At 34.5% G+C, this 26,529-nt stretch overlaps 1 protein-coding gene across 2 annotated transcripts in view; it reads left to right on the forward strand.

Annotated features, from left to right (window-relative positions):
• Positions 1 to 26,529, forward strand: part of LOC124640580 (fibroblast growth factor receptor homolog 1-like) — a 103,095-nt gene that overhangs the window by 26,672 nt on the left and 49,894 nt on the right. For both annotated transcript variants that reach the window (XM_047178402.1, XM_047178401.1), the window contains exon 2: positions 20,948 to 21,089. In XM_047178402.1, coding sequence (XP_047034358.1) covers positions 20,990 to 21,089 — 100 coding nt within the window. In that variant the 5' untranslated portion in view covers positions 20,948 to 20,989. The remainder of the gene's footprint in view (positions 1 to 20,947; positions 21,090 to 26,529) is intronic.

Here is a 26,529-nt window from a genome sequence, read left to right on the forward strand (position 1 = left end):
ATATAAAAACATGACGAGAGCCAGTTATTCTCAAACTGTCTATGTTTTCTGCCGTTATCAACCATTTAATGAAATTTCAAATGAGTAAACAACCAAAAACCTTACGTAAATTCCGATGGACTTCAACTTTTTACAGAAGAGTTAAAGAGAGAGAAATAAGTACGTCCCAAAATATCTTAAGTAACTGTATTCGTACGAGTACATGCAGGTTTTTTTTTATTATAATAATATTTTTTTCATGATGTTGCATTGTTGGTAGGGCAAATTGACGGATACCCATTTTATTGAACTTAAAACTTATTATTTTCTAGGCCATTTACAGGAAAACAGTACAGAATTTCGTACCGAGGAGCTTATTGGTATAGTCCCTACCCTAGTGCCAAAGTTTCAACTTTCGAGCTCCAAATCGCTGTTTTTTCTTTTTCTCGGCCAAAACAAGACGTCTTCGTCTTTAACCCAAGTACCTACTCGGTACAAGCGATATTAATTCTGATGAGCCTTCTTTGGTTATAACAATGCAAAAAGGCATCTTGATAAAAACTTTGGAAAACACTGTAACCAAATGTTAAGAGAAACCATCTTAAAAATCTAGTAATTTAGTAACAATTTACCGTAACATGTCGACACGTGTCGACACATTATCGTAACTTTGTGACTAGTTGCGACGAGCATATTTTTCATAACAAACATCAAAAATGTTTTTTCATAATTCATTATTTATCAATTTTATGAGTAAATCTTGCTAAAATAATTTGTATTAGGATTAAAATATTTGATATTGTATTTAAATGGAAGCTTTTGAGCACTCGATGTGCGTCATTTTATATTTTTATTTTATTTAACAAAAGTTTTTCTTTCGCCAGAATTATTAAAACATGATATTACGGTGGCGCGTTGGAAATATCAACATATTCAACGAAATTACACAGTAAACTTTTTTTCCCAATAAGATTTGAGCATTATAAACCATATTAATTAATGAAAACTAAAACTTTGTTTACTTCATTATCATTATCATACTTCAACCATCATTATGGGATTTCTTGTATTTTGTATTATTTCGTCGTGTCACTCACGCACGAGCCAACGAAATTGATCGAACGAATGAATGATTGAATGATTAGTGCGAACTCTGGTTAAAATACGGTAACAATGTTACGACACGGCGACGTAAATTAGAAACCAAATGTTACTTGTTTATTGTGTCGAGATCTTCCCCATTTTTAGTTGCAGCGACGGCGCCAACACGGAACGTCGACGAGATTATGTTTCGAGATAGATCAGTGTCGACGCTAAGTGTCGAAACGGTTACGTTATGTTCGCAAAAATGGTTATATGGGGCTGAGTACCAGTGTTCTACAAGAGCGTTTGCCTACCTGTTCTTGTTAATCCAGTTACCTGGACAATCCAATTCCTCTTGATATGCCAAAGATGTACAAAATACCAGGGATATGTGACGGGTGGTTCGGCGCCACTTCTAACAAACAAGATAATGACAAACTTGTTCCTGCACTTTTAACACCCTTAATGAGAGATCTTTTACAATTACCATATCGATCAGGATTCGGTCGGTCATCCTTGTTTCAATGAATGCAAGAATACATTATTTAGTGAGCACAGTAACAATAGTTACACAGGTCAACACGAATTTTGAGTCTGCGTTCTGTACCGCTGATTTTGATAACTTATGCCTAACTAATTAAAGAAAAAATATTATTATCTAATAGAGTTTGCTTTTGTAGTTACTAAAACGAAATTTATTTTTTTTTATGAAAAACCTCTATTTTTTTATTTCAATTATATGTACAAGGAAAACAGTTTTGAATTTATATATTTTTATTGACTTTAATTATACAAGACGGCATATATAAACCCACAAATACAAAAAAGAATACAAAAAAGACTTAATAAATGAACAGACTTGGTTTTTCTTCTGTGTAAGTTGGAACTTTTTCGTATCAGCCCCCAAATGTAGTTACCCATCATGTTTTCATAATATTGTCCTTGATAGCGCTTTTCAAAGTTCATTACATCTTGGTGGAAATGTTCCCCTTGCTCTTCTGAATATGCACCTAAGTTGTCCTTAAAGTTATCCAAATGAGCATGTAGCAAGTGGACTTTCAAAGACATTCTGCAACTTTGAAGTTGTGAAGCGTATCAGTAATAAGCTTGGGATAAATTAAAATGAGCTTCATAGGCTTCACAAAGGCTCGTATTTGACGACAAACAATTTTTTTTGGCTCTCACTTTAATACATTCGCCGCAAATGTAACAAAAAGAGTGCACGGGATTTTTGCACTTTTTGGAAGACATTTTAGGCCTCACGACACATAAAATACGTTATTCCTTTGAAAAGCGCACGCGCACACTGCCAGTGACAGTTTGTCACTCCCGTTTCACACCCACAGCCCCCCCTACCCCTCTCTTATATCCTATATGCAACGGCTCCGGAAAAAAAACTGCTAAAACACTATAATATTCGTTTTACATTGTTTAAAGGTACAAAAGCAAACTTTATTTATTATAAATAGAGTTTCTGCTTTTTTTTCGATGTATACAATCAGAAAATATTCACTAAATAACAGACTCAAAGAAAAATATTTTTTTTGTCGACTTGTGTTATGGAATAAAGTCCGATATATTTTGTCGAGTACCTATTTATTTTGAACCGTAACTTCTAGGCATTTTTTTGCATGCAGACACATACGAAATAAATTCCCAACATACCTACTTCTAAGCGCCGATCCAATTCAACCATAAACTGTCTAGCTGTCATACAATGTGTATGCAATTTACACATAATTCGTATTACTAGACAATAGAATTGGACGTATTAACTCACCCGATATAACTAAAAGTCACTAGGTGTCCGTATTCCGTAAATCAGTGTGTTTACAAGAATTGTGACGGTAGACAAGTTAGAGGAATTTGTATGCGATGCAGAGAATGCTAATGTTACTAAGTTTCTTCGTTCCCTGAATAGGGCTGCGAGTTGTAATTTAAAATTAGTTGTAATGTTAAGATTTTGATCGTTGGTGGTCTTGGCAAGGATAAGTTTTATCATTAAGGTTGTGTTAAAGCCTGGTTAAAGATAAAATTGGATAAAAACTTTTCTGTCTTTTTACAAAAGTGTTGTTTCAATACTCATTGAAAAAAAAACTATGATTATGCCAAAAATATGATCTTTATTTCACAAATGAAGTCAACAATAAAAAACGGAAAACATAACTTAAAAATGGCGGAATTATACACTTTAAAACGATCCTCTACTTCTGTCACCAATATTTCTTTGCCTTTAAGAAAAAAATTAAACCGACTTCCAAAAAAACTAAAAAGTAAAAAAAAAACTAATTAGGTGCATCGGCCTAGAAGTCGGTGTCTAATGGATGTTACTAAGTTAATTTTGCCACCGACTTGTAGGCCGATGCACCTAATTAGTTTTTTTTTACTTTTAAGTTTTTTATTTACAGCTTTTCAGTGATACGAATAAACAGTTGTCACTACCCATATAAGTGGAAAGTTCTCATCAATACAAAGAATATAAGCCCAAATACGAGGTATTTTACATAATCAGTTGTCGAGTTCCCTCGACCTTCTCTGGTCTCCATCATCAGGTCAGCTCATAAGCCCAAACACGAGGTAGTTTACATATTCAGTTGTCGAGTTCCCTCGACCCTCTCTGGTCTCCATCATCAGGTCAGCTCCAAACCTTCACTGATGAAAAGTGCTTTCAGGTATACACCTGAGTGTCAAGTTTTTACCCTATGTATGCCTACAACTTTCGAAGGTTGCCCTCGATTTCTCAGGGTTTCCATCATCAGATCCTGACCAAAGTATGGGACCAACTGGCAGCTATTCCGCGACGAACAAAAAAAGAATCACGTAAATCGGTCTATAAACCTCGGAGTAATCGATGTACATATATAGAAAAAAAAAAAAAACATACCGGCCGAATTGAGAACCTCCTCCTTTTTGGGAAGTCGGTTAAAAAATAGATATCTTCTTCTAAATTCACGTAATTTCCATACCAGTCAGCCCTAATAAGTTACACATAGTTTCTCCCTTGGCTTGTCAGTACAAACGTTTGTAAGAATTGGAACGAATCATTTACATAGGGTCAAGCGTGATCTACCGCTTGTTTGATTACATTAGCTTCGGCTTTTATTATATATTGATGATTTAATGGTTTTAGGAAGCTTTTTGTTGTATTTTACGAGTATGACACAATGCTTTTAATGGTTATATGCGATGGTGGTATATTGACAAATAATTTTTAGGGTTCTGTACCCAAAGGGTAAAACGGGACACTATTGTTTTCGCTCCTCCGTCCGTCCGTCCGTCTGTCACCAGGCTGTATCTCATGAACCGTGATAGTTAGAGAGCTGGAATTTTCACAGATGATGTATTATTGTTGCCGCTATAACAACAAATACTGAAAACTAGAATTAAATAAATATTTTGGAGGGCTCCCATACAACAAACGTGATTTTTTTGTCCGTTTAATAAATTGGTATGGAACCCTTCGTGCGCGAGTCGGACTCGCACTTGGCCGGTTTTTTACAGTACATATTATTATTTTGAACCCTTATGTATGTCACTGTCTTCATGGAGTATAGTGTGATAGGGCAAACAATATTTGACTAAAATGTTTTGCTAATAATACTAGAAAAAAAAGATTTGTAAGTTTGAACTCCTACTCGATTCTCGACATTTAGCCACTTCAGACTACAGATGATGATATTAAATTGAAGTTAACAAAGTCTACTAGTATCGATAAACCAACATTGTTAGTAACCTTAAAAAACTCTTAAACTCTATGAAAACACAAAAATAATAATCCAATTCCAATTGATAACAATTAATTCACTCAACACCCAACATTATAATACTTTATCTCCATCCTGTAGAGGTGTTAATACCCCCCATTGTCCCTAAGATTATCATCTCTATATTGTCATTCGTCCCGTGGAGTCGACTAGCGACTCGAATCAGAATAGCCCCGTCGATTCTCGGAAATGTTGTTCGAAAAATGTGTCGATGCGCGTAAAGTATTCCAAGGTGTTGTAAGACCGTGGACAGAATTGCTAATTAGCCTATCCGCTCACTAAAGACTAAACAGTCGGCCGACAGTTGCCCGATGGTTGGAAAAATATTGGTTTAAGAAAATCGTGAATTCAATCAAAGTCGGTGAAATACCTAATCGTTGTAATGTCTGCACTTCACGAGATGTGTATGATTTCGTACTTATCAAGCGCCCAAACAAACTTTAGGCCGACTAAAAAGTCTGCAGTGTGAGTTGTCTAAAATATGGATTTGTTTATTGTATCACTTGGTTTACAGGGCATAAGGGTATTGTTAAAATTGGTTTCTGAAGTGAAAATGAAAGTGCTTGCAGCGACATTTTTTTCGGGTAACCTGTTGTCGTTAAGCGACTCGAATCAGAATAGCCCCGTCGAATCTCGAAAAATATGTCGATGCGTGTAAAGTATTCCGTAGTGTTGTAAGACCGTGGACAGAATAGTTGATAAGAGCGACTGGAGTTGTCGATGAAATATGGATTTGTGGAGTGTATCACTTGGTTTAGAGGGTATTGGTAAAATGGGTTATTGTGCTTCTATTTTGCATGAATTTTTCAGTATATTTTTTGAATAGGCAAAATATAAACACTGCATAATATCGTTTAGTTTCCAAATAACAGCAGCAACGGCAGCAGTGATTGACGAAAGTAAAGTAAACCATTTTTTTTAAATCAGCATCTGTGGTAGGGGCAGGGTCATCATTAGTGAGTTTGCTTAAGAAGTTTGTTTTTATTTTATCGAAAGTACAATTTCCGAAGCCATACATTGGCGCACTTATTCAAGACGGACAGATACTCAAATCAACCAATCAGAAGCCTCCAAAATCACAGGACAATTTAAATACTTGATACCAGATCAGATCCAGTTCATCCCAGAACCATTCTCCCAGCTCTTAGTCGTCACGTGTAGGTAACCATTTAAACGGTGAACCATTTGAAATCTCTTAACCTATAAAGCGAGCAATTGGAGCGAAGATACCAGCATCTCGCTCCCCTTCGCCTTGTTATCCAATCTCTACAAAGCCACTATTGTTTTCAATGTAATGGACACAAATACTATTGGCCTAGTTTGAGATTGGGGACTGTGGTTGTTGCCTACTGAAATTGAGGAACGGTCGTGAACAAAATGAGTTGGCTAAGGGTAAATTATTATTTTAAAATAATCATATGTGGTGTGGTGTTACAATCAAAAAGCAGTAATTCAAAATAGGCAGAAAAACAGCACTTTTCGAAGGTCAAGATTACATGAGCCTTCCCCCGAAAACGCCGCCGCCCTTCACCACATCTTATGAGTTTTTTGCTGGGAAAGAGAAATGGCGCAACAAACAAAAAGATTTTTAACAATATCTATGTAAAAAAGTTAAAAAAAATCCCGTGTGTAATACACATTAGTAACTATGAATAAAATATTATGTACTAGCTTCCGCCAGCGGCTTCGCCCGCCTGGTGTGTTGATAAAAAGTAGCCTATGTGTTAATCCAGGGTATCACCTATCTACATACCAAATTTCAATCAAATCGGTCCAGCCGTTTTTGCGTGATTGAATAACAAACATACATCCATACATTCTCACAAACTTTCACATTTATAATATAAGTAGGAAGTAGGATTACCACGGTTACGTCGACTCGTTTAACTACGTCCAAATGATATTTCCATATTTTATGACTAGGTTTGTAAAAGCACATGCAATCAATCATTTTGTTTATGACCAATCAATCAACACAGATTTTTAGCATTCAAGGCAAAAAAATATTATGTAAATATACAAAAACACTGAATGTAATTTTTTTAAAGCTATTAGATCATTTATTTATGATACTATGAAAAATGATATTTATTGAAAAATTCTGATGATTTCAATCGTCAAACAAAAACATCTTGAAAATATTTGCACTGTTGAAAAACTAAATTCTTCCCGAGTAACATAGGCTATACATATTTCATCCCGGTATAGGCAGCAGTTCCCAAGGCACGCGGGTGAAACCGCGGTAAAACGGTTAGTCGAAGATATGAGCAAGACTTTCTTCACGCATCTACAAAAAAATACCTAAAAATATATTCTACGGATTTCCTGACCTTGCTCTGAACTGCGAATGATTTAATATCGAAAAACACATACATTAACCGACAAACTCTTTGATATCAACTTTTATAGTCGCTCTGAATAAATTCTTGAGTGCCTAATTGACTTCAGTGTCCATAAAAATACGGTTCGCTTTTGATAAAGTTACGGTTTTCAGGAATCCTGAATTAAGTGTATCGATTGGGAACGTTTCCGGTTTTTCGTAGTATTTTGTGTTTATGTAATGAAACGTAAATATAATGTTATCGATAGTTTTTCCTGAAAATGAGTGCGGTTTATCGTTCTTGAGAATAGTGAGTCTTTCTGACACTGAAATATATTTTTAAATCCCGTACTTACCAAATGCATATACATACATACGATTGTATTTTATCTGTTTGTAATGTGTTTTCAATTTTTCATTGAAGTATTGACAATGCTCGCAGCTCAGGAATTATAATTCAAAATACACATTAAAGTGCTCGATGAAAGAGATTCACAAAAACAAATTCTTACAATAGTATTTTTTTCCAATATTTCAATCTTTTTTACGTCACACATTGCATAAAATATTCAAAACAATGCTGCAAAAAGGTCGATAAAATGTATCGATAAACTACACTTAAGACGTCCACTTCTATTGTTGAAATCGTTGAAGCAATTTTGAACTTTACAACTTTAAGATATGAAACAAAATCGTGTGTTTTATATATGTAAGAGTACAGAAATAATATTCAATATAAATTATCAAACGCCGTGAAAACTTCAGCGGGCCGTAGCATAAATAACTAACACGATGCCAATGCGAATTAAATAGACGCTATTTGCATATGACTTATAATATAAATAAGACTTGAATTTCAATTTGAGACTCGAATTCAATATCAAATTATCATGAAGATAAATACATAATTATAGCTAGAGGTGCTGAATTCATATGGAAAAATTATCTCTTTTGACATTATTAATGTCACTTCAAGTTAAATTGATAGTGATGGGAGTTTTCATTGATATAAAAGCGAATAAGCTTTCAAATTCTATGAACGTTGGTATTCTGGGAAATACGCGAAACTATTTTGTATGCCGTTTTGTGATGCAGATGCGTTTCTAGATGTTGATGATATGCTATGAGAAAGATGTAAATGGAGTCCACCGCTTCTCATTGTGGACGAGTTTCTGTGAATATAGTGCTGTTAAATAGTTCACAGCATCATTTTATAATTGACTCCAATCCTTATTATTAAAGAAACATTTTTATGTTTTTCAGTACCCTAGAGTTTCAGAACTACGGAATCAATTTGAAAAATTATTTGACTGTTACAAAGGTACACTATGCCCGAGTCACATAAGCTATGTTTTATCCGGGTACGGGAGAAGTTCCCCCAGGATATGTGAGTGGAACAACTAGGTAGTTAGCACATATTACGGTTAGCTGGTTGAGGCTTTTACATCGCGAGGGAAATGTATTGGTAAGAATTCAGCAGAAGTTTAGAGAAGCCATTATTACTAAGCCTGAGAATCTCTCGTAAAATCTTGATATCACTAGATGTCCTTCAATTGTTTTGATGACGAAAATAGAATCAGATTTAATTATGACAAGTACATCTTTAATGCAGTCGGTTATGGCTTTGAACAAGGTCAGTTATATGTTTATATTGCATAGTATTAGTGTGCATTGAATTTAATATGGATGTCAGTTCCAAATCATTTTAGTCAATGAGATTAGCGATCTAAGTGTTTACTTGATGCAGATCGGTTATATGATTCTGAAATAGTAGTCCGTACATGTTTTATTAAGCTGTAGTTTTATTTACTATTTTTGTTTTTGTAAATTTTCACGTGTTGTTATTTGATGTCTGACCATGCTTGCAATTTTCATTTTCATTAAAAATGATATGAAAAGACTGTCTTTTTAAAGCATTAGACATACATTTGAGAAAAATTTATAACTTCCCTGTCTCATGAGTCATATGTGATACACATCGATTGTGTCCACATAGTGGACAGTGAAGTAGCCAAGTTATGGTACAAATTGTAGCTCAAATCTTCCAGTTTTCTTAGAAGCATGCCACCTAAGACCCACAAAAGCTTACCAGCACTTATAGTTAAAACACTAAACTAACTATTGAATAGAACCTTACTGTAACCGACTTGACTACTCATAAGCAAGTTACAGTTATTTGTAACACAAACGCTGGTTAAAATTTTACTACAGGCTTCTTATAACCGTCGTATTTACATATCTTAATCCTAGAATGGGTGGCATATTATTATCGGCCACCCAAAGATAGCTATGGTGGTCATATTATTTGATAGTTTGTCATATAGCTTAGTGTAACGTATACAAACAAACACACTTGTGTATGTACCGTTATAAATATTAGAATACAGAACCACACGGACGTACCTATATTGTATTAATCACGATGATACGATACATTTATCTAGTAATGGATTATTGGACTGTCTCCTGAAATCCTCTCTCAGATGTTGTATGACTGAAATGAATTCATAATATGTTCTATTCTGAATGAAGCCTCACGCTTGTTTAGTCATAAATAACTTCTTCATAAGACAATTATGGTTATCGACATTACAAGATTTTGCACAATGCCACTACATGGTACAGTCCTCTTTCAATACAGAGAAGGAATGAGCGTTGATGATCACGATTGGTGCTTTCAGATTTTAAGGTCCAGCTTTACTCGACATGTTTTCTTTCATCATTCCTCATACATTCTTATAATTAATTCATCATCGTCATTGGTGTCAATTATAACGCCATAATGTATTTATATCTTCATGTTTTATACACCACCAATTACTCCTCATGAATTATACACAGACCCAAGCAACAATTAAACTTCTAGAGATCGTAAAATTTCCAATAGTGTAGTAATAAAATGTGTGGTCACAGCGAAAATTCTAAAGCTTACAACGTGATCGATGTCGAATTGATGTTCATCGTAATATTCAAGCCACGTTCTTGATAGTAGCAACAGTTATGGCCTGTAGTAGGAGCGCGCCCAATTGAATAACGATTTTCTGCGCGGGCGCAGCGTAGTGTTGCGCGAGCACTTTGTTATCGATAAGGATTAAGTTTTTGCACGTGGTGAAAATGTTTATTGTTGTGTGTCAATTAGTTTTGTTTAAAATAAATCGTTTTATAGTGTGTTAAAATAATCTATAATTGAATTGTTAGGTACTTCATGGTATTAAAAATGTCAAATAAGTATTTAATTTTTTTCCAAATAATTAACTATGATACAAGAAGCAGTTAATCATGCTCAAGTATTTTTTTTAATATTTGAGGGTTACAAAATTGTAAATCTTTTAATCCGTAGTTTATCGACAGTGTCCCCTCCCTACGAGATCTCAGGGTCCTTATCGATGATTTACAAATTGTACGACGGACAATAGCCATAGGGGAGGAGTTGCCAAGGTCGGGAGTTCGAACCCGGGAGATACACTTATTTAACGTAATGCGGAAGTTTTTTCATATAAACGATTATTCAATAGAATTTTATTCAATGTTTTGTGTTGCAGTTTCTGTAATGTGGGAATATTGGTATTTAAATGTGCTATAAGGACGTGGTGATTTTTTTTGTTTGGGATATTTATGTGGGCTGGGGAGTTTTTTTTACTGTTTAGTGGGAATTTGTGTTAAAATAATATTTTTATAACGCCATTCTGATTTTACTGAATTTACTTTTGAGTAAATTTGAGCAACCCAAAATTGATTAAAGTTGTTATCTCAGTGGTCTGTGGCTTGTAAAGAAAATATGAATTTATATCGAATCGTATCCTTTATACGTTCAATTTTAATTCCTTCTCACACGTAAAACAAAAACACATCGTACATTGTACCTTCTTTAATCTAAACCACCTGTGCAAAGGTGTAAATTAAGCCCTCTTAATACTCTCATAAGCCCATTGTCGGCTCATAACTCTCTGAAACTACTTACACCATCACCAATTTTGCAGAACACAACGATAGACACAAAACAGCACTCCATGACTCCTATGACCTGTTTAGATTATCGGGCGAGTTTATAAGCCAGTCGTTTTCGCGGCTTGTTCTCAACTAGGTACTCTAAACCTATTGTTTTCTGTTAGTAAAGTTTTCGATCATTTCTTCCACTTGGGCCGAAAATTTTGACATCCATCCATCCATCCTTCTGCCCTTATCCCAATTTTATTTGAGGTCGGCGCAGCATGTTTTCTCCTTCCACACTCTTCTATTTGCCGTCATCTCACTAGTAGCTTTCTTACTTACCATATCTACTTTCAGACAGTAAAAAAAATATGGAACATTATAAATAATAAAAATATACCAACTTTTAAATTCCTGCCACTTGGCTCCAAAAGATTTTGTGTATCGTCAGTAAAATATCAAAATCTTGATATCCTTTGGAGCTCGGCAGAAGGATTTTATTATTTTTAAAAAATTGTTTCCTTCACTTTGGACCCTTTAGGAAGGCATTTGTGGAGCAGGAGGAAACGAGCCGTTTTCGCTAACAGATTAGTGATCCACTCTCCTATTATTGTTTGATATGATTAACGGGCTAGTAAGTGGGGCGAGTAAATGGACTAGGAAACAGGTAATGAAGTTTTATGCTAAATATTAGTGTTTAGATTGAGTTTGCAGTGAATCTGTGAGTTTGTTTATTCCGGTTGAAAGTAGGTTTTGGGATTGTTTTGTTAATCTCTCTACTAAATCAACTATTAATATTAATATTGAGCTAACAGGTTCATAAGTTTTGGACCAGTTTCTACTGAGTTCGTTTACTTTTTGGTTTTAATAGAGTATTTTTGTCTGGATTTTGTCTACCTTTCCAAATAAAAAACATTTTATTACTTCAATAATGATTGGCAAGCTTACTTTATATTCCATGTCATTATTTTAGGTACATGTAGGTATTCAAATTATTTAAACAAATAATGTTAACATATCTACTCGCCTGTCTTCATCTTTCACCACTCGCTTATAAACTGGCACAAGCAAACGCAGCATAAGGTATACAAAGTCCCGAAATAGCTCTGACCGTATGAATTTGACCTATAGTGTGAATGTACTGTTGTGATATCACAGCTTAATATAGGAAGGAACTTTATAAGGGTGTTAGGTGAAATGGTGGGGGTGAACATTCTTCTGCCTTTGACGTTTTTATGCTCGTTTTTAGTGAACTTTTGTTCTGAAATTGGCTTCCTAAAAGGATTTCCTAAAAGAATTTAGTGAGATATCAGGATTTCCTTTTGTTTTTACTTTGAATGAGGTTTGATAAACAATGAAACTAGGTAGGTACTCATCTTATGTCGAGCTTGAAATAGGGCTAACATTTTTATTATTATTTCAGTCTACCTGCCTGTAAAGTGTTAATGATCCCTTCTTCCGTTTCTTAACTACCTGCAGGTCTATATGAAATGAACTTTGAATCTGATTTTCTTTTTTCTATGAATGTTTAATATTAACTGGATTATCATTCCCTACTATTCAATCACTTCACAGATAACATTCCACAACATTACAAGTGTTATAAGAAGCAGTAAGTTATCTGGAACTAGTAGTAAGAGATAGTATGAAGTGCCACTACAAGAGTTTGAAGTGTAATCCTTTTATTTATATTTAGAGCAGTCCCAAGGTAGAAGGTTAACTTACGAAAATAAAACAGAAATGATTTAAGAGTAGGTATATCAGGATTATGTGGAGGGAAATTCGTGGCGAATTTTAGTTATTTTAGAATGATAGTAATTTTATAACGAGACTCTGTAGCTGGTTAAAAATTTTGTTGCGGGATTGTTCGCAAGAGTTATTGTGGCCTTAGTTCGCAAATGGCTTCTGCAGGAACAAACTTGGATTTTTGTCGGTAAAATTCTGTTTCTCCCTTCTGCTGTATTCAAAGCTGGAGGTATCATTTAAAGAAAATATTCTTTCTATCAAGTAAATTTCTTCTTGTAGTAAGAATATCTTCAGATGATTTTATAATCTTTTAAACAAAGACACAAGATTGATACAGAATTCCGGTTCAAACTACGCGGTTTAATCCTTACCTGGGTATTCTTATCCTAATCCTAACTAATATTATAAATGAGAAAGTAACTCTGTCTGTCTGTCTTTCTGTCTGTCTGTCTGTCTGTCTTTTCTTCACGCCTAAACTACTGAATCGATTTGTGTGAAATTTGGTACAGATATAGTTTGAAACTTGAGAAAGGACATAGGATAGTTTTTATTACAAAAAAATATAAAAATAAAATTTATTCCGGACATATAGCGCCACCTATTGGTCAAACCAAAAATCTACCTTAAGTTACTATTCCACGCGAAAGAAGTCGCGGGCAAAAGCTAGTGATGATGATGATGATGATGATGATGTCCTCCTAGCCGATTATCGGCTACGGCGGCTGTTCTCATGTAAGGAGATTAGCCAAATGCGCAGGACATATTATAGTGCACAAGCATTTGCGCAGACACAGGTGCACTCCCTATTCCTTCACTCTCATAGCCCGATGGGACGGCAATCCGACACGACCGGAAAGAGATCAGGCGCAGGACCGACATTTACGTGCTCTCCGATGCACGGGTGAATCAATCACCAACTTCCAGGCTTCGGGCTGCTTTGTGAAAGTCTTCTAAAACCCACAAAGCGATTTCGGCCCGACTCGGGAATCGAACCCGAGACCTCGTGCTCAGCAGCCACACTTGCGACAGCTAGACCAACGAGGCAGTTAAGAAAAAGAAAAGCTAGTAGTACATAAATCACGAAATCATTTAAACATTCCTAAACCCTTCTCTATTACAGTCGGTTAAAACTTCACACGTACACATACCGAAAAATATAATTTCAGCTTCAATCTTGAAACCCGTGCCACAGGGGTTACCTGGCATGGTGCTATAAATAGCCATGACTTGCACCCCATAGTGCCATGGTTAGTGTATGCAGTATTTACTGCAAGACCACCGGTTGTATGCTCCTTTTAAGTTCTGAAGTTTAAGTTATATTGAGTATCGACGGTTATGTTGGGTTTTTGAATTTTTTTTAGATGAGAATCTTCTGATTTAAGTTATAGTGTTTTATAGCCATATTGGTGAAAATTTGTTTGGGTTGCCCGGGTAACTGGGTTGAGGAGGTCAGATAGGCAGTCGCTTCTTGTAAAGCACTGGTACTCAGCTGAATCCGGTTAGACTGGAAGCCGACCCTAACATAGTTGGGAAAAAGGCTCGGAGGATGATGGTGAAAATTAGTCCCTTTTATATGATAAGAAAACATAACTCTACTTTTTAGGCATCGCGTAGAAACAGGATCAATTTTTAAGTTGCATTCGCCAATGGGACATACCCTTCATTTTTAGTATCATAGTTTTCTTAACACACAAGAAAATCTATTGCCAATAGTTCTAAACATTGAAACGATTAAATAGAACTTTAAAGCGATGAAAATTATTTAAAAAATAGGTGTGTACATTTTTCGAGAAAACACAATTAATTACTCCCAGAACACTTGTACAACATAATCATAGAAACACACCCATTACAATATTTGAACAGTTTTTGAACAAAACGGTCAAGTGCGATCGATTACATCTCTCTGTCGCGGCGTATACAAGGTGCGCGCAGGAAGTTTACGTAGCACGTGCTCCAACATACAGGATGTTTTAAATGCGAAAGCGAATTAGAATTAACAATGGTTCGTATGTTCGTATGTATGTATATGCGAAAGTTACGATTTAGTGGGTAAGTGTGGGTGGTTTTGGTGTTGTTTGATATTATATAATACTAGCTTTTGCCCGCGGCTTCGCTCCCGTCAACTGACTTCTCTACTTTACCCTATTTTTTTTTAAAGAACCTTCTCCTGACAATAACAAACACAACAAAAAAAGAATTAGCCAAATTGGTCCAGGCGTTGTTGAGTTATGCGCTTACCAACACATTTTGCGATTCATTTTTATATTATAGATTATATATTTGATAATATTTAATGGGTTAGATATATTTTGGTGTCAGTTGATAAAATAACATTGAACTGCTGTTTATATTACTATGCTGTATTTTAAAGTTAATATTTTAAACTATGATTTTTTGATTTTAATGAATTTCACGTGTGATGTTACTTTAAATGAGCTTTTATAAAATGAATAAACTTGCTTCAACAAGCTTTTCATAAAAAGTACTTTCCAGACGCGGATAAAAGTTAATATTCTCGATAAATGAGCTATTTAACACTGAAAGACTTTTTGAAATTGGACCAGTAATTCCTAAGATAAGCGCATTTAAATAAACAAGCTAGCTAGCTTAGCTTAGCTTCAGCTCTATAATATTAAGTAGATATATATTTATTTCGTCTTACATAGCTTCTGTACCAAACACAGTTGCGGTGGCAGTTATTTGCCTCTGCTGTCAATTATCACTGTTCTGCGGTTTGTGGTCACTTGTACACTCAATACATATAAGGACATAAGTTCAGTTCAACACTTCCCACGAACATTTGCATATTAATACCTCTGTCTGTGTGAGTCATTAGGACGAAACCACTGGTATTTTTAATATTGGGAGGTTTATAAACACACACCACGTGTTCCTCACTTTTGACAAGTATTAAACGAATAATACCTTAGTAATGACAGCAAACTACTCTTATTATAGTTAAGTTTTAGACGCGTCGCGTGAGACTTCTTAGCGCACTCGGTTAAAAAGTCTCTTTCATCCATGGTCCCATCCCAGGTCAGGCAAGTACCAATGCAACTTTTCTAAGCTTGTATGTACTTTCTAAGTATATCTTAGACACCACTGACTGTGTTTCGGATGGCACGTTAAACTGTAGGTCCCGGCTGTCATTGAACATCCTTGGCAGTCGTTACGGGTAGTCAGAAGCCAGTAAGTCTGACACCAGTCTAACCAAGGGGTATCGGGTTGCCCGGGTAACTGGGTTGAGGAGGTCAGATAGGCAGTCGCTTCTTGTAAAGCACTGGTACTCAGCTGAATCCGGCTAGACTGGAAGCCGACCCCAACATGATTGGGAAAAAGGCTCGGAGGATGATTTTTATCTATTTTTTCAGGATTCATTCTCAAGTTCTTAAGTAATATCGATATAATCATCTAAAGACAAAGGCTTTTCAAAGTAATGCGTTATTTTATCTGAATAATTAAGTAAACAATTTTTGATATGTCTATATTTTATCAACTCTATAACCAATCCCGTCAGTTAACTATTACCTATATAGGTAATTACAGTAAGCGGTTACGCGTATAATTGTTCACAATTAGCAAATGTTTGTTTATTACCAGTTAACGTAGTCTAAGGTTTAATGTGGTAGTTAGTACATGACTATGTATTGACTAGGTTAATTACTAGTGTGCCGTATAAACAGATTAACTGTGCTGTTAATGAGAGATTTAGTATTATAAGTACGTTGTTGGGTCCTTGATTTACGAGATGGTTTTTGTATTTCCATCTCATCTTGAAGTCTAGCGTTGTTTTTTTCGAATCAGTGATGTTGTTTTATGCAAGCGAGTTTCTATAATCAGCTTATTTTAAATAACAGTAAATGTATGCGATACACATTTTATTACTAATTTTGTTTGACTTTAGTCTTACAAAAATACGTATAAAAATTACGAATAAAACGGCACATATTCAATTCATACAGCCTTACGTAGCTTTTACAAAATACAATTTAAAAAATAATTCACTATAATATGTTGATTTGTACTTACTTTTTATAGGACTTTCCTATCTCTCTTGCAATCACTAGAACATCTTACCTACTATTCAATCTGCGATTACGTTAAACCTTGATATAGCAGTAGCATATTATAGATATCATTAGTTTAGTAACATTAGCTATGTATGTCTAAAAGGCATCACCCTATAGAAACTCATAAAGCCGTGTTTACTAACACGAAATTAAAAAAAAACCGCCGCCGCGACATCTGGCGCTAGAGTTATGTAATTATTTGTTTTATGAACACATCTACGTTTACTTATATAGTTATTTTTTGTCTAGTACAAGACTGAAATATTGTTAGAAAAATTCTTTACAATTTGATAAATAGGTATTTTGGTATAATTCTTCAGGTATTTTTCATAAAAATAAAGAATAGGTAAGAATATGAAATTTAACATCACGATTTCTTTAGACTTAGGTAATTAAAAAAATGTAATAAGCACAAATATGGTTTCAGCAAGATTGAATAGAAACTTAAAAAAATACATGTTCTATGTACCTACATACTACGATTTTACAAATTTAACCAAAACAAAAACGACAAAATATACACAAACACCATTAAAAAAAAAAATTGTCCTCCATTTACTAAACCAAACAATCACAAAAACACACATTTGGCACGGTCTGCCAATATCTCAAATCGTTCACTCCATAAATCGATCACAACCAAACACTCTTTGACAAGCCAATCCCGTTCATTCACCCTCAAAGAAATGGACTCTAAAATAAAAACAACCACAAAACGATTTACAGAGTTATTAATAGTCAAACAATTACACGCCCAAACCCTTTCACCCTAAGAAATAAATAAATCATTTAAAAATGGATTGTTGAAAACCGATGTAGAATACCCACATACTGGAGATTAAACAGTCGGCTGAGAGTTGACCCGATAGTTGCCAAAAACTTTTATTAGAAAGAAAATCTTGTTTCTAAGCATTTTCAGTTGGTCTGATACCGGCCAGTAACCAGATCTTTGTAATGTACCTACCTATTCATATTCATACTAGTTTTTGAAATGAAAATCTTTATTCGCATAGACATAGTAAATACACAAGGTGGTAAAACAAAATAAGTCTCTTAGCATATCTCGCTTTCAGAAGGCATGCGAAAATTACAATACAAATAATGCTTAATTTTATAACCTAAAGCTAAATAGGTACAAATCTACAATTAACATACTCTTCTATTCTTTTCTTTCTTTCTTTTCTATTGAGCCTAAACAAACTATCGGCCGACTAAAAGTCTGCAGTCTACACTTACAATAGGGGTTATATAGAGTGGATCACTAAAAAACTAACGCCATATTTAAAATCGTCGGGATCCCCTTATAATATACGGGGCTGCGGCACGTGTTATAAGATGCTATGAATTCTGACATAAACCAGAGCATAGAAAAACTAGTCTGTGTTAGAAGGGAAAATATCCTATTTTTGTTTATGATTAGTCGTTAAAAGTTTACGTTTACGCGTTAACGTGAATCTTTCAGCTAATTTGTAAAGGTATGTCTGATTAGAAACAGGAAATTTGTCTGAAAACTGTTTTAACGTCGTTTTTTGTGCTTTAACTGCTATTTTTCAGCAATACTTTTTAAAACATAATATAGCAGTATTTTATCTCATATTATGTGTAGGTAATTTTTTTAAAATAATTTATTTACAAGATCACAAGCACGGATTTTGTTACAATGTACTTTACCAAGTAAATGTAAGGTAAGAAACGTATGGTAAGAGTCCTGTAGTATAAAAATAGTTACAAATTATTATCCCTAAAATGAACATCCTAACAAAAGATACATTAACAGAACATCTATCATCATCTGAAATCCTATCCCAGCCAAAGATACAATTTCCACCCCCTAAGTTAATATAAATAAGATACACTTTCAACTATAATATAATCGTTATTATTAACACGAAATAAAATCTTCACCCCGATGCATCAGTGAATCAAACCTGAGTTATTTTATTATATACATATGTTTGTTTATTTCTCGTTTAAATTTACACCGTGCCAACGACCGGCGCACTGTAAGGAAAGATATAATTATGTGGGGATATAAAAATATTGTTGGGCACGGTATGGGTTCTGTAGAAGGGGTTTTTAATGTTATTTACGCTCGTGCACTGTAATATGTCTTGAAATTGCCTGACATCGTAAGGCTTAAGAATAGTGGCCGTGGTAATTCAGCCTGCACCTATGCTAGCATTATTGAAATCCTTATGATTAAGTTTAAACGCATATTTTTGTACAAGTCCTTTTCAAATGAAAAACTAAATAAAATTAACGCAAATGATAGAATTTTATTCTCAATCTCCATTTTAAAGATGAAGTAAAAAAATAGTGCAAAGTTAAATAAACCTCTGTAGAGGAAACGTAGGCAAAAGCAATTATTTTTATCAAACATTTAAGCCTTTATTAATGATGACCACTCTGAAAAGGTAAATCTCTGAATCTTTCTTGACGTCACATCTTCCTTTCAGTCTTATTTCGGCATTTAGCACCAATTTGTTGCACTTGTTTACATTTCTCCCAGTTTCCAGAAACCTGTCAATGTACAATATTGCCCAGACTTTTGCAGTCCTTACGAACTTATTTCAGTTTCTTAATTAAAGGTGACCTCATAAATTTCGAATTAAATAGCTTGTTTTTGAGTCATCTCGTACGTATTTTCCTTGTTTTTTTTTTAACATGGCAATTTTGTGTTATTTATAACCCGTTTAACTGTGTGGCAACACTGGGATTATTTCGCGAACTATCATAGGGATAGGGATGTGTTGATTGACACATATTCTAGTTTATATTTGTATAAGAGATGTAAAATTAGTTGGTTGCGAAATGCTGAAGCGAATATAAAAATTCTTTGACTAATAGACAGTTTCACAATTTCAGTATGACACGAGCTATCACAAATATTGGTTGATATAAAATTTTGCTTTTACGAACGTTAAAGTTTAAGAATTTTGATTAGATGGGAGATAAACATGAAAATTTTTTGAGAAGATTAGACAAAAATTCAGCCTTTTTCACAACTAAATATTATAAAGAAACTGTTACTTATCGTATACAATGTAGGTGACAACGTTCAGATATTTTGTTGAAGGCGTTGATTCATATATTGCTGAACAGTTCTAAATATATCTGTCATCGCCCGAAGTGTTTTTCTTTACACGATTCGAGGAAAATTTCGTAACTTGATGCAACATTTTAATGACATGACATAATGTTATGGCAAATAATTTGAGAGGGAATTTTAATTGTTGAATGTAGGTAATAAGGTTATATAGCGGGAACGATATTGAACTGAAATATGTAGTGTAAAAAGATGTAACATCGGTCGTTCAATTGGCACGCGTAGTCAGAATCTAGTAAGTCTGATAACAAGTCTTACCTAGGGGTATCGGGTAGCCAGGGTCTATGTGAAGCTCAGCTGTATCCGGTAAAACTGGAAACCGACCTCAACATAGTTTGGGAAAAGATTACACAAATATGAATACGTAATTAAAAATCTATGCGTAAGAGTAAAATCTAGTAGCCCAAAACATAATCGTTTCCCAAGACACTCTGGCACCACATTTCGCGAAACCCACGCATCTTAAGAATCCACAATTAAACCAAACTTCCACATAACCAAAGTATTTCTGTGCACATTATACTAAAATTTTACTAAACCATTTGACATTTATTAGTTTTACGCACCCTGTATTTCAGAGCCGTCGCAAATGTTCGCATTTTACTATCGATGAATGTTCGGAAGCTAATTTTAGGAATACAGATGTCCCGTTTAGCGTGAAAGCCATATTTGTCAACTATGCTAGGATTGTTTATGTACTGTTTAGTGTTACTTATGGAATCTACAACAAACCTAGTACAATATTGAGTATCGCAGAGATTTCAAGACGCAATTGTGCTTAGCTTATTTTTGACCTTAAATACAGCTCAAATGTGGTTCTAAGTCGGTGTCAAGTTAAACACAGTCAACAGACTTCCAGACATCAACTTCTAGAAACATGTGAAAAGTTTATTTTTTGTATATAATTAATATTATATAATTAATGATTTGTTCTCCTTTGTTCCAGAAACTAATGGATCCGAACAAGAGTTGATTTTGTCGGTGAAACATGAATCTCGCCGCCATTGCGTTTTGGCGCGATATGCCAATCGCGTTCACGCTCCTCGTGGCAACGGCGTGTCTTGTTACAGCCAAAGATATTGTTTTAGGTAAGTTTTTTTTTTAATACATAAAACCTTTCTTGCCTACGTGAAGAAGTTTTACTAGTGAATTTTAGTAAAAATATCCCGTAGGTAAAGTGAACTGAAACGACGAAGGTTGAAATGAAACGGAACACTAGGTTATGTGTATATTTGTCATGCTGTATATTAATATAGGATTAGTAAGAAAACCCAGTAAAGGATATCCGTCCACTTCCTTTTCATATATTATTTCAGCAATTACTATTCTTAAAATCTATTGCCAAATAATCGTAGGAAGTAAGAATATTACGCCGTTGTAACAAATGTCGATGAAATCGAAGGAACAACAATAGGCCCCAAAAAACATGTGTTGAATGCGTATAGGCTTGTTAAAGCCAAAAAACGACGAATTTCGTATTCAAAATCCATACGTATTAACAAAAATCTGGCATGGTATACTTGGAATTTAAAATTCTAATCGTTTCGTAGAATGAATATTAATTTTGTACCGAAATCAATTGTAGGGCCTATAGTACTTTATTTTTGGCAATCGGAAATCATTTCTTTTGTCTTGTTATTATTCAAAGCGGGTTAAGGCGCCATGTCGAGAATTATATTGTCAAAGTCAAAGCGGCTTTATAAATATCGACTACAATCGTTAGTGTTGCGCCAACGATATTTGAATATGGTCTCAAAATCGATTAATTTTTGGCAGGTATAATTTTTGTAACGGTTGTTCTAAATTCAAACTCTATGACACAATCAGCTATATTATAGTTCGGCCATTCAGAGAATGCGTTCCTGACACGTCGCGATTGAACTGACGACGTAACTTTGCAATGGCGTTGCAGTTACGATAAAAATATTTTTGCTGGTTGTTTACCGTTTTAACAATTGAGGAGCATTAAAACAACATTATTATATCAATAATCAATGAATGTTATTACGTCGTCAGTTCAATCGCGACGTGTCAGGAACGCATTCTCTGAATGGCCGAACTTGATATTTTGTATGGACGTCCAAAATATTATTGGCTATGACTATGTATCACAAATTAACACCGAAAAATTAATATAGCAACGGAAAAGGTTATTACTTCACGGTCACAAATCGATTGTTGCCTCCCCAACCCTCTCATTTGGTTCTCATTAGACGACCGGATGCCTAATTACTTTAATAACCAGTTAATTTAGAGCCCTTTGCTCTCTTTTTAAATCTTTCGTGGTTGTGTCTGGGTAGTCCAGCGTCCGTTTATGGGAGGTCTACTTACATTGGACGTTATGATCTATTTAATGTAACGTCCTGTGGAATTATATTGTCCTGGTACATCAATTTGATTGAGGGATGATAATTTGTTTAATTTGTCATGATTTTTAGGCCTGAGAGGATGTTATGGATTATTTTTATTAGAGGAGATGATGTTGGTGTATTTAACGCGTCGTTAAATATCGCCCTTAATACTGTGGGTTGTGATTTATGTTCATTAATCTATTTAGTCATGATTTTTAATATGAACTTCTGGTTACTTGACTTCTGACTTAAAATTTTCAACGATGATTTTATCCTCTTACTAATTTTGTCGTATCATCTCTCATCCCAATACAAATATGCAATCTTTATCTTCCCCATTTTTTGTAATCCAAATATTTTCTCCGGCGCTATCGAAAATCAAATAAACTTGTGTACAATGATGACTTTCTGCGAATATTTTTTTGACGTGAGGACCTAAACAAATATTCTGTTGATATTTGAAATTTACTTAATTCTTATGAGGTCTATTGGTATTATTGCTTTGGACTTAGTTGGTCTTTCTACCAGTTGTATCAGAGATTTCTTATGATATAATGTATAAAGTAGTCTTCCATAAGTAACTGTCCATTGATTATGATATCAGGTAAATCCACATTTTCCTTAAAAATATGTTAATCAAAAATCTCAAAAACACAGGTACAGACCTAAACAAAAAGCCGTGATTCAAAAATCCTTTGATCCAAAGTAAACGATTCCATGGCAAATCAATATGATTTCGTATTGCATACAAATGGCGTGCGCAAGCGACGGATGTCGGCGCCTTTTGCAGCAGTGCTGCCAACACGACGGATGACAACTGCGTTTGCGCATCCTCTGGCCTTTGTAGGGTTGGTGAGTGGTTGGGGTTTATGGGAATTTTGGAGATAACAGTAAAATAGTAGTACAAAAATATGGTAGATTTTTGTGCCTGCGCCAGAAGCAAGTTTATATTTTTTTGTCAAGATTATACTCGCTGCATTTTAAAAAATATCATGAATATGATCTTGACAATGCTCTACTATAATATTATGACATCTGTTTAAATTCTGTCACCGAAGTCATCAAGTACCAAATAACCAAACAATAATCGAAAATCTTTCCGCTATCCGACTCATTTCCAAAACAAACAAAATAGTTACATCATCATCAGCTCCTATGTTTTCCTTATAAACCAAAACAATATTATTTGCCTCTCCATGCAAAACAAGTCTATCTCTTCATGCAAGAGTTGTGCGAAACTTTTCCGCCCTACCAGCCCTTGTATGGTCATCGCACGCCCTTTGCATTTCTATTATGTTGGGAAAATCGTGATCAGTCGACTCGATCGTGACGTCCTTACCCAACCTTGGAGACTCTTGCGCTTCCATTTTGTATTCAACTAATGTTATTATGACAAGAAAGCTCTCTTCGTAATGTATTTCCACTCATTTTGCGCTTCATATTAATTTTATTTTAATCTTGGCATGGATGACGGCTTTATATTTGGGTTCGTGACAATAATTTGTATTGAGAATATGGTGGTTTTAAGTTAGGCAATAAAATGGGATGAAACTGTCAACGTTTTATGTGTAATAATCATCATTTTTATCAATCATTCATAATAGTACTTATCTCCACTCATGTTTCTTAGGTACAAATGTTCTAAATTCAGTTGATTCAGGAAATTGCTCGTTACTGCTTCTAATTTAACCGTTCCTTCCCGATTCTGTAAATATCACATCTGTCGACGAGCATATTAACGTTAGCCCACCTTCGCCAATTTATCTACTCCAACAGCCATAGCTATTTAGTGACTGAAACATAAAACTCAGCAGTTTCGTAGACATATACTCATGAACACTAATCCAACAAGACAATTTTCGTGTCAATAAACAGATCCAAGACGTTAATGTCCAATTTTTACAACTCGTATCTCTCGCAGCCAATTTCTCCACCACAGTTGATACTTTCCGAGAAACACGGGCAATTAAATAAGACATAATAGATTTGACATGCACTAAAATCCTTGCTAAGCCGAAAGACAAATAAACCTTTAGCCGACAGCCTAACGAAATGCAGTTCCGAAGTGGAGACGATGCTTAAAATGTCGTAAAAAAATTTATGGTCCGTATGAAAATAAATAGTTTTTCACCGTGATCCATTTAGATGGGCCACTATAAAAGTTTTTACAACTGCTGGAAAATAGACTTCTGGAACATCTTGCGTAATAAATGATGTATCTGAAAGGCATGTAAATAATCTGTTACTAAGAACTTCTATAACTGTGTGTGCGGTGACTGAGTCAATCTCAGCTTCTAGCATTCTGGTCTAGATGACTTTGATTAGTTTAACCTTGCTACTTGTTTAGCCACGTACTGAATTACTAAACACGTCTCAAATTTTAAATTTGTTTGTTACCTATGCAAACTAAAAATAACTATTTTGCGTGACGTAGGTAGTGTTACCTTCTTATGATTTTCCTGTTTTTATGTATTATATTTACGTTGTGCTATCATTACTCCACGTAATATCGACAAATACATGCTTCATTTGCGTACTCTTCTGAATCTAATTTATTTGGTTTCGCATCGATTTGGTATCCTTTCTTGTTTTTATTATTTTATCTACATCCTAGTCCAGTCTAGTCTAGACTTAGATCTGTCACACCTTGCTATTTTAACTTAGCTTCAAATTTCCGAAAGACCTCTGCCACGTTCGTGGGTCAGTAAATTACGTCAATTATTCAACTTGATATACTCACGCCAAATAAGTGAAATGTTCACGGCGCTTGTCTCCGGGAAATTTGTCAGGACCGTGCATAATCTCGCTTGTAAGTCTAAACTCATAAATAACGGTTATTTTCTCTCCAAATGAGACTGAATTAATTGGTGTTTTACAGGAAAATAACCTCTTTGATGTATGTTGTAAAGATTATAATCAGACAGCGTATCGGGAATTATAGTTGCGTTTGAATTTATTGCGCTATCTGTCTATTGGTAGTAATCAATAATCTTATTTTTCTTATTAATTGACGTGGGAGTTATTTGAATGCATACGCTATTGATTGATTGTCTTTTGCTAGTTTATTCTTCTTCTAATTGATTACTTGGTATCTTACCAATAATAACTGCAGATTTATGATCTTAAATCCGTAACGCATCGTCTACTAGATAGATTCTCACAAAATGATTGAATTTTATTTAACCGTCTGTCAAGTCATGCTTCTACAATCCAATTAAAACCACGGCCTACATAATAATTATACGTTTCATACCATTCAATCGGACTGCAGCATATCTTTAAGTACTATTAATATTGCATCTTCCATTTGCAAAACTATGAGTTATGTTTCTACCGAGTGCCTATAAAGATAAAAAGGTCGTTTTGAATGCACCTGCTCTTTCAGCTGTCAATATCATATGCATTAGCAATGAGATCATTTGAGAATTTATCAACATTTCATAAATGTTTTAACTATATTTTTTTCTCTTTAGTTATTCGATAACGAGTTTTTTTCAATTCAATGGCCATACAATTACTGACATGAGGGCTTTTAGAGGCCATTCAAAGTCACATATCTATTCGACATTTAGTATTTTTATAAAGTTTTTTTTTTAGCTCAAGATCTTTCCTATCTTCTATTGACACTTCCTGTTTCACCTTAACGTCAACACTCAAAAAAACAAACACCAACAGACTCATCATTATCCAAAAAAGCTGTATTTTTTTGCTAAGCACACATTTTTTGCACCTTAACATATCGTTCTTACCACCCTCGTATCCGAACTTAGATAAAACAACACAAAGTTTCGTCACTTCCTATACTTTTGCATCTGCATTTATTTCCCCAGTTTGTCTTGTCACCACGTCGTCAGCTGATAAATTCGATGTTTCTTCATTAAATGCTTCTCCAACACGTTATAAATTTTCTGTTTCTGACGTTCCGTCTTATGTGATCCGTATCTTCCCTTCTATTTCAGATTTGGCTTCCCGTTTATCAAAATTAGCGGCATTAATGTCATATTCAATTTAGTTTTCCTCGTTAGGTGGCCAATTTTTATATTCTAATTAATGTTTAATATTAAAATTAGTATCAACAACTTTATGACTTCAATGTAGTACTTTAACACCGTCATTTACTTCACATTTATGTTATTTTAGTTTGAATATATTTATATTCTAATCAGTAATATTATGT

The sequence above is a fragment of the Helicoverpa zea genome, chromosome 21, assembly GCF_022581195.2.
Source record: "Helicoverpa zea isolate HzStark_Cry1AcR chromosome 21, ilHelZeax1.1, whole genome shotgun sequence".
Classification (NCBI taxonomy): Eukaryota; Metazoa; Arthropoda; class Insecta; order Lepidoptera; family Noctuidae; genus Helicoverpa; species Helicoverpa zea.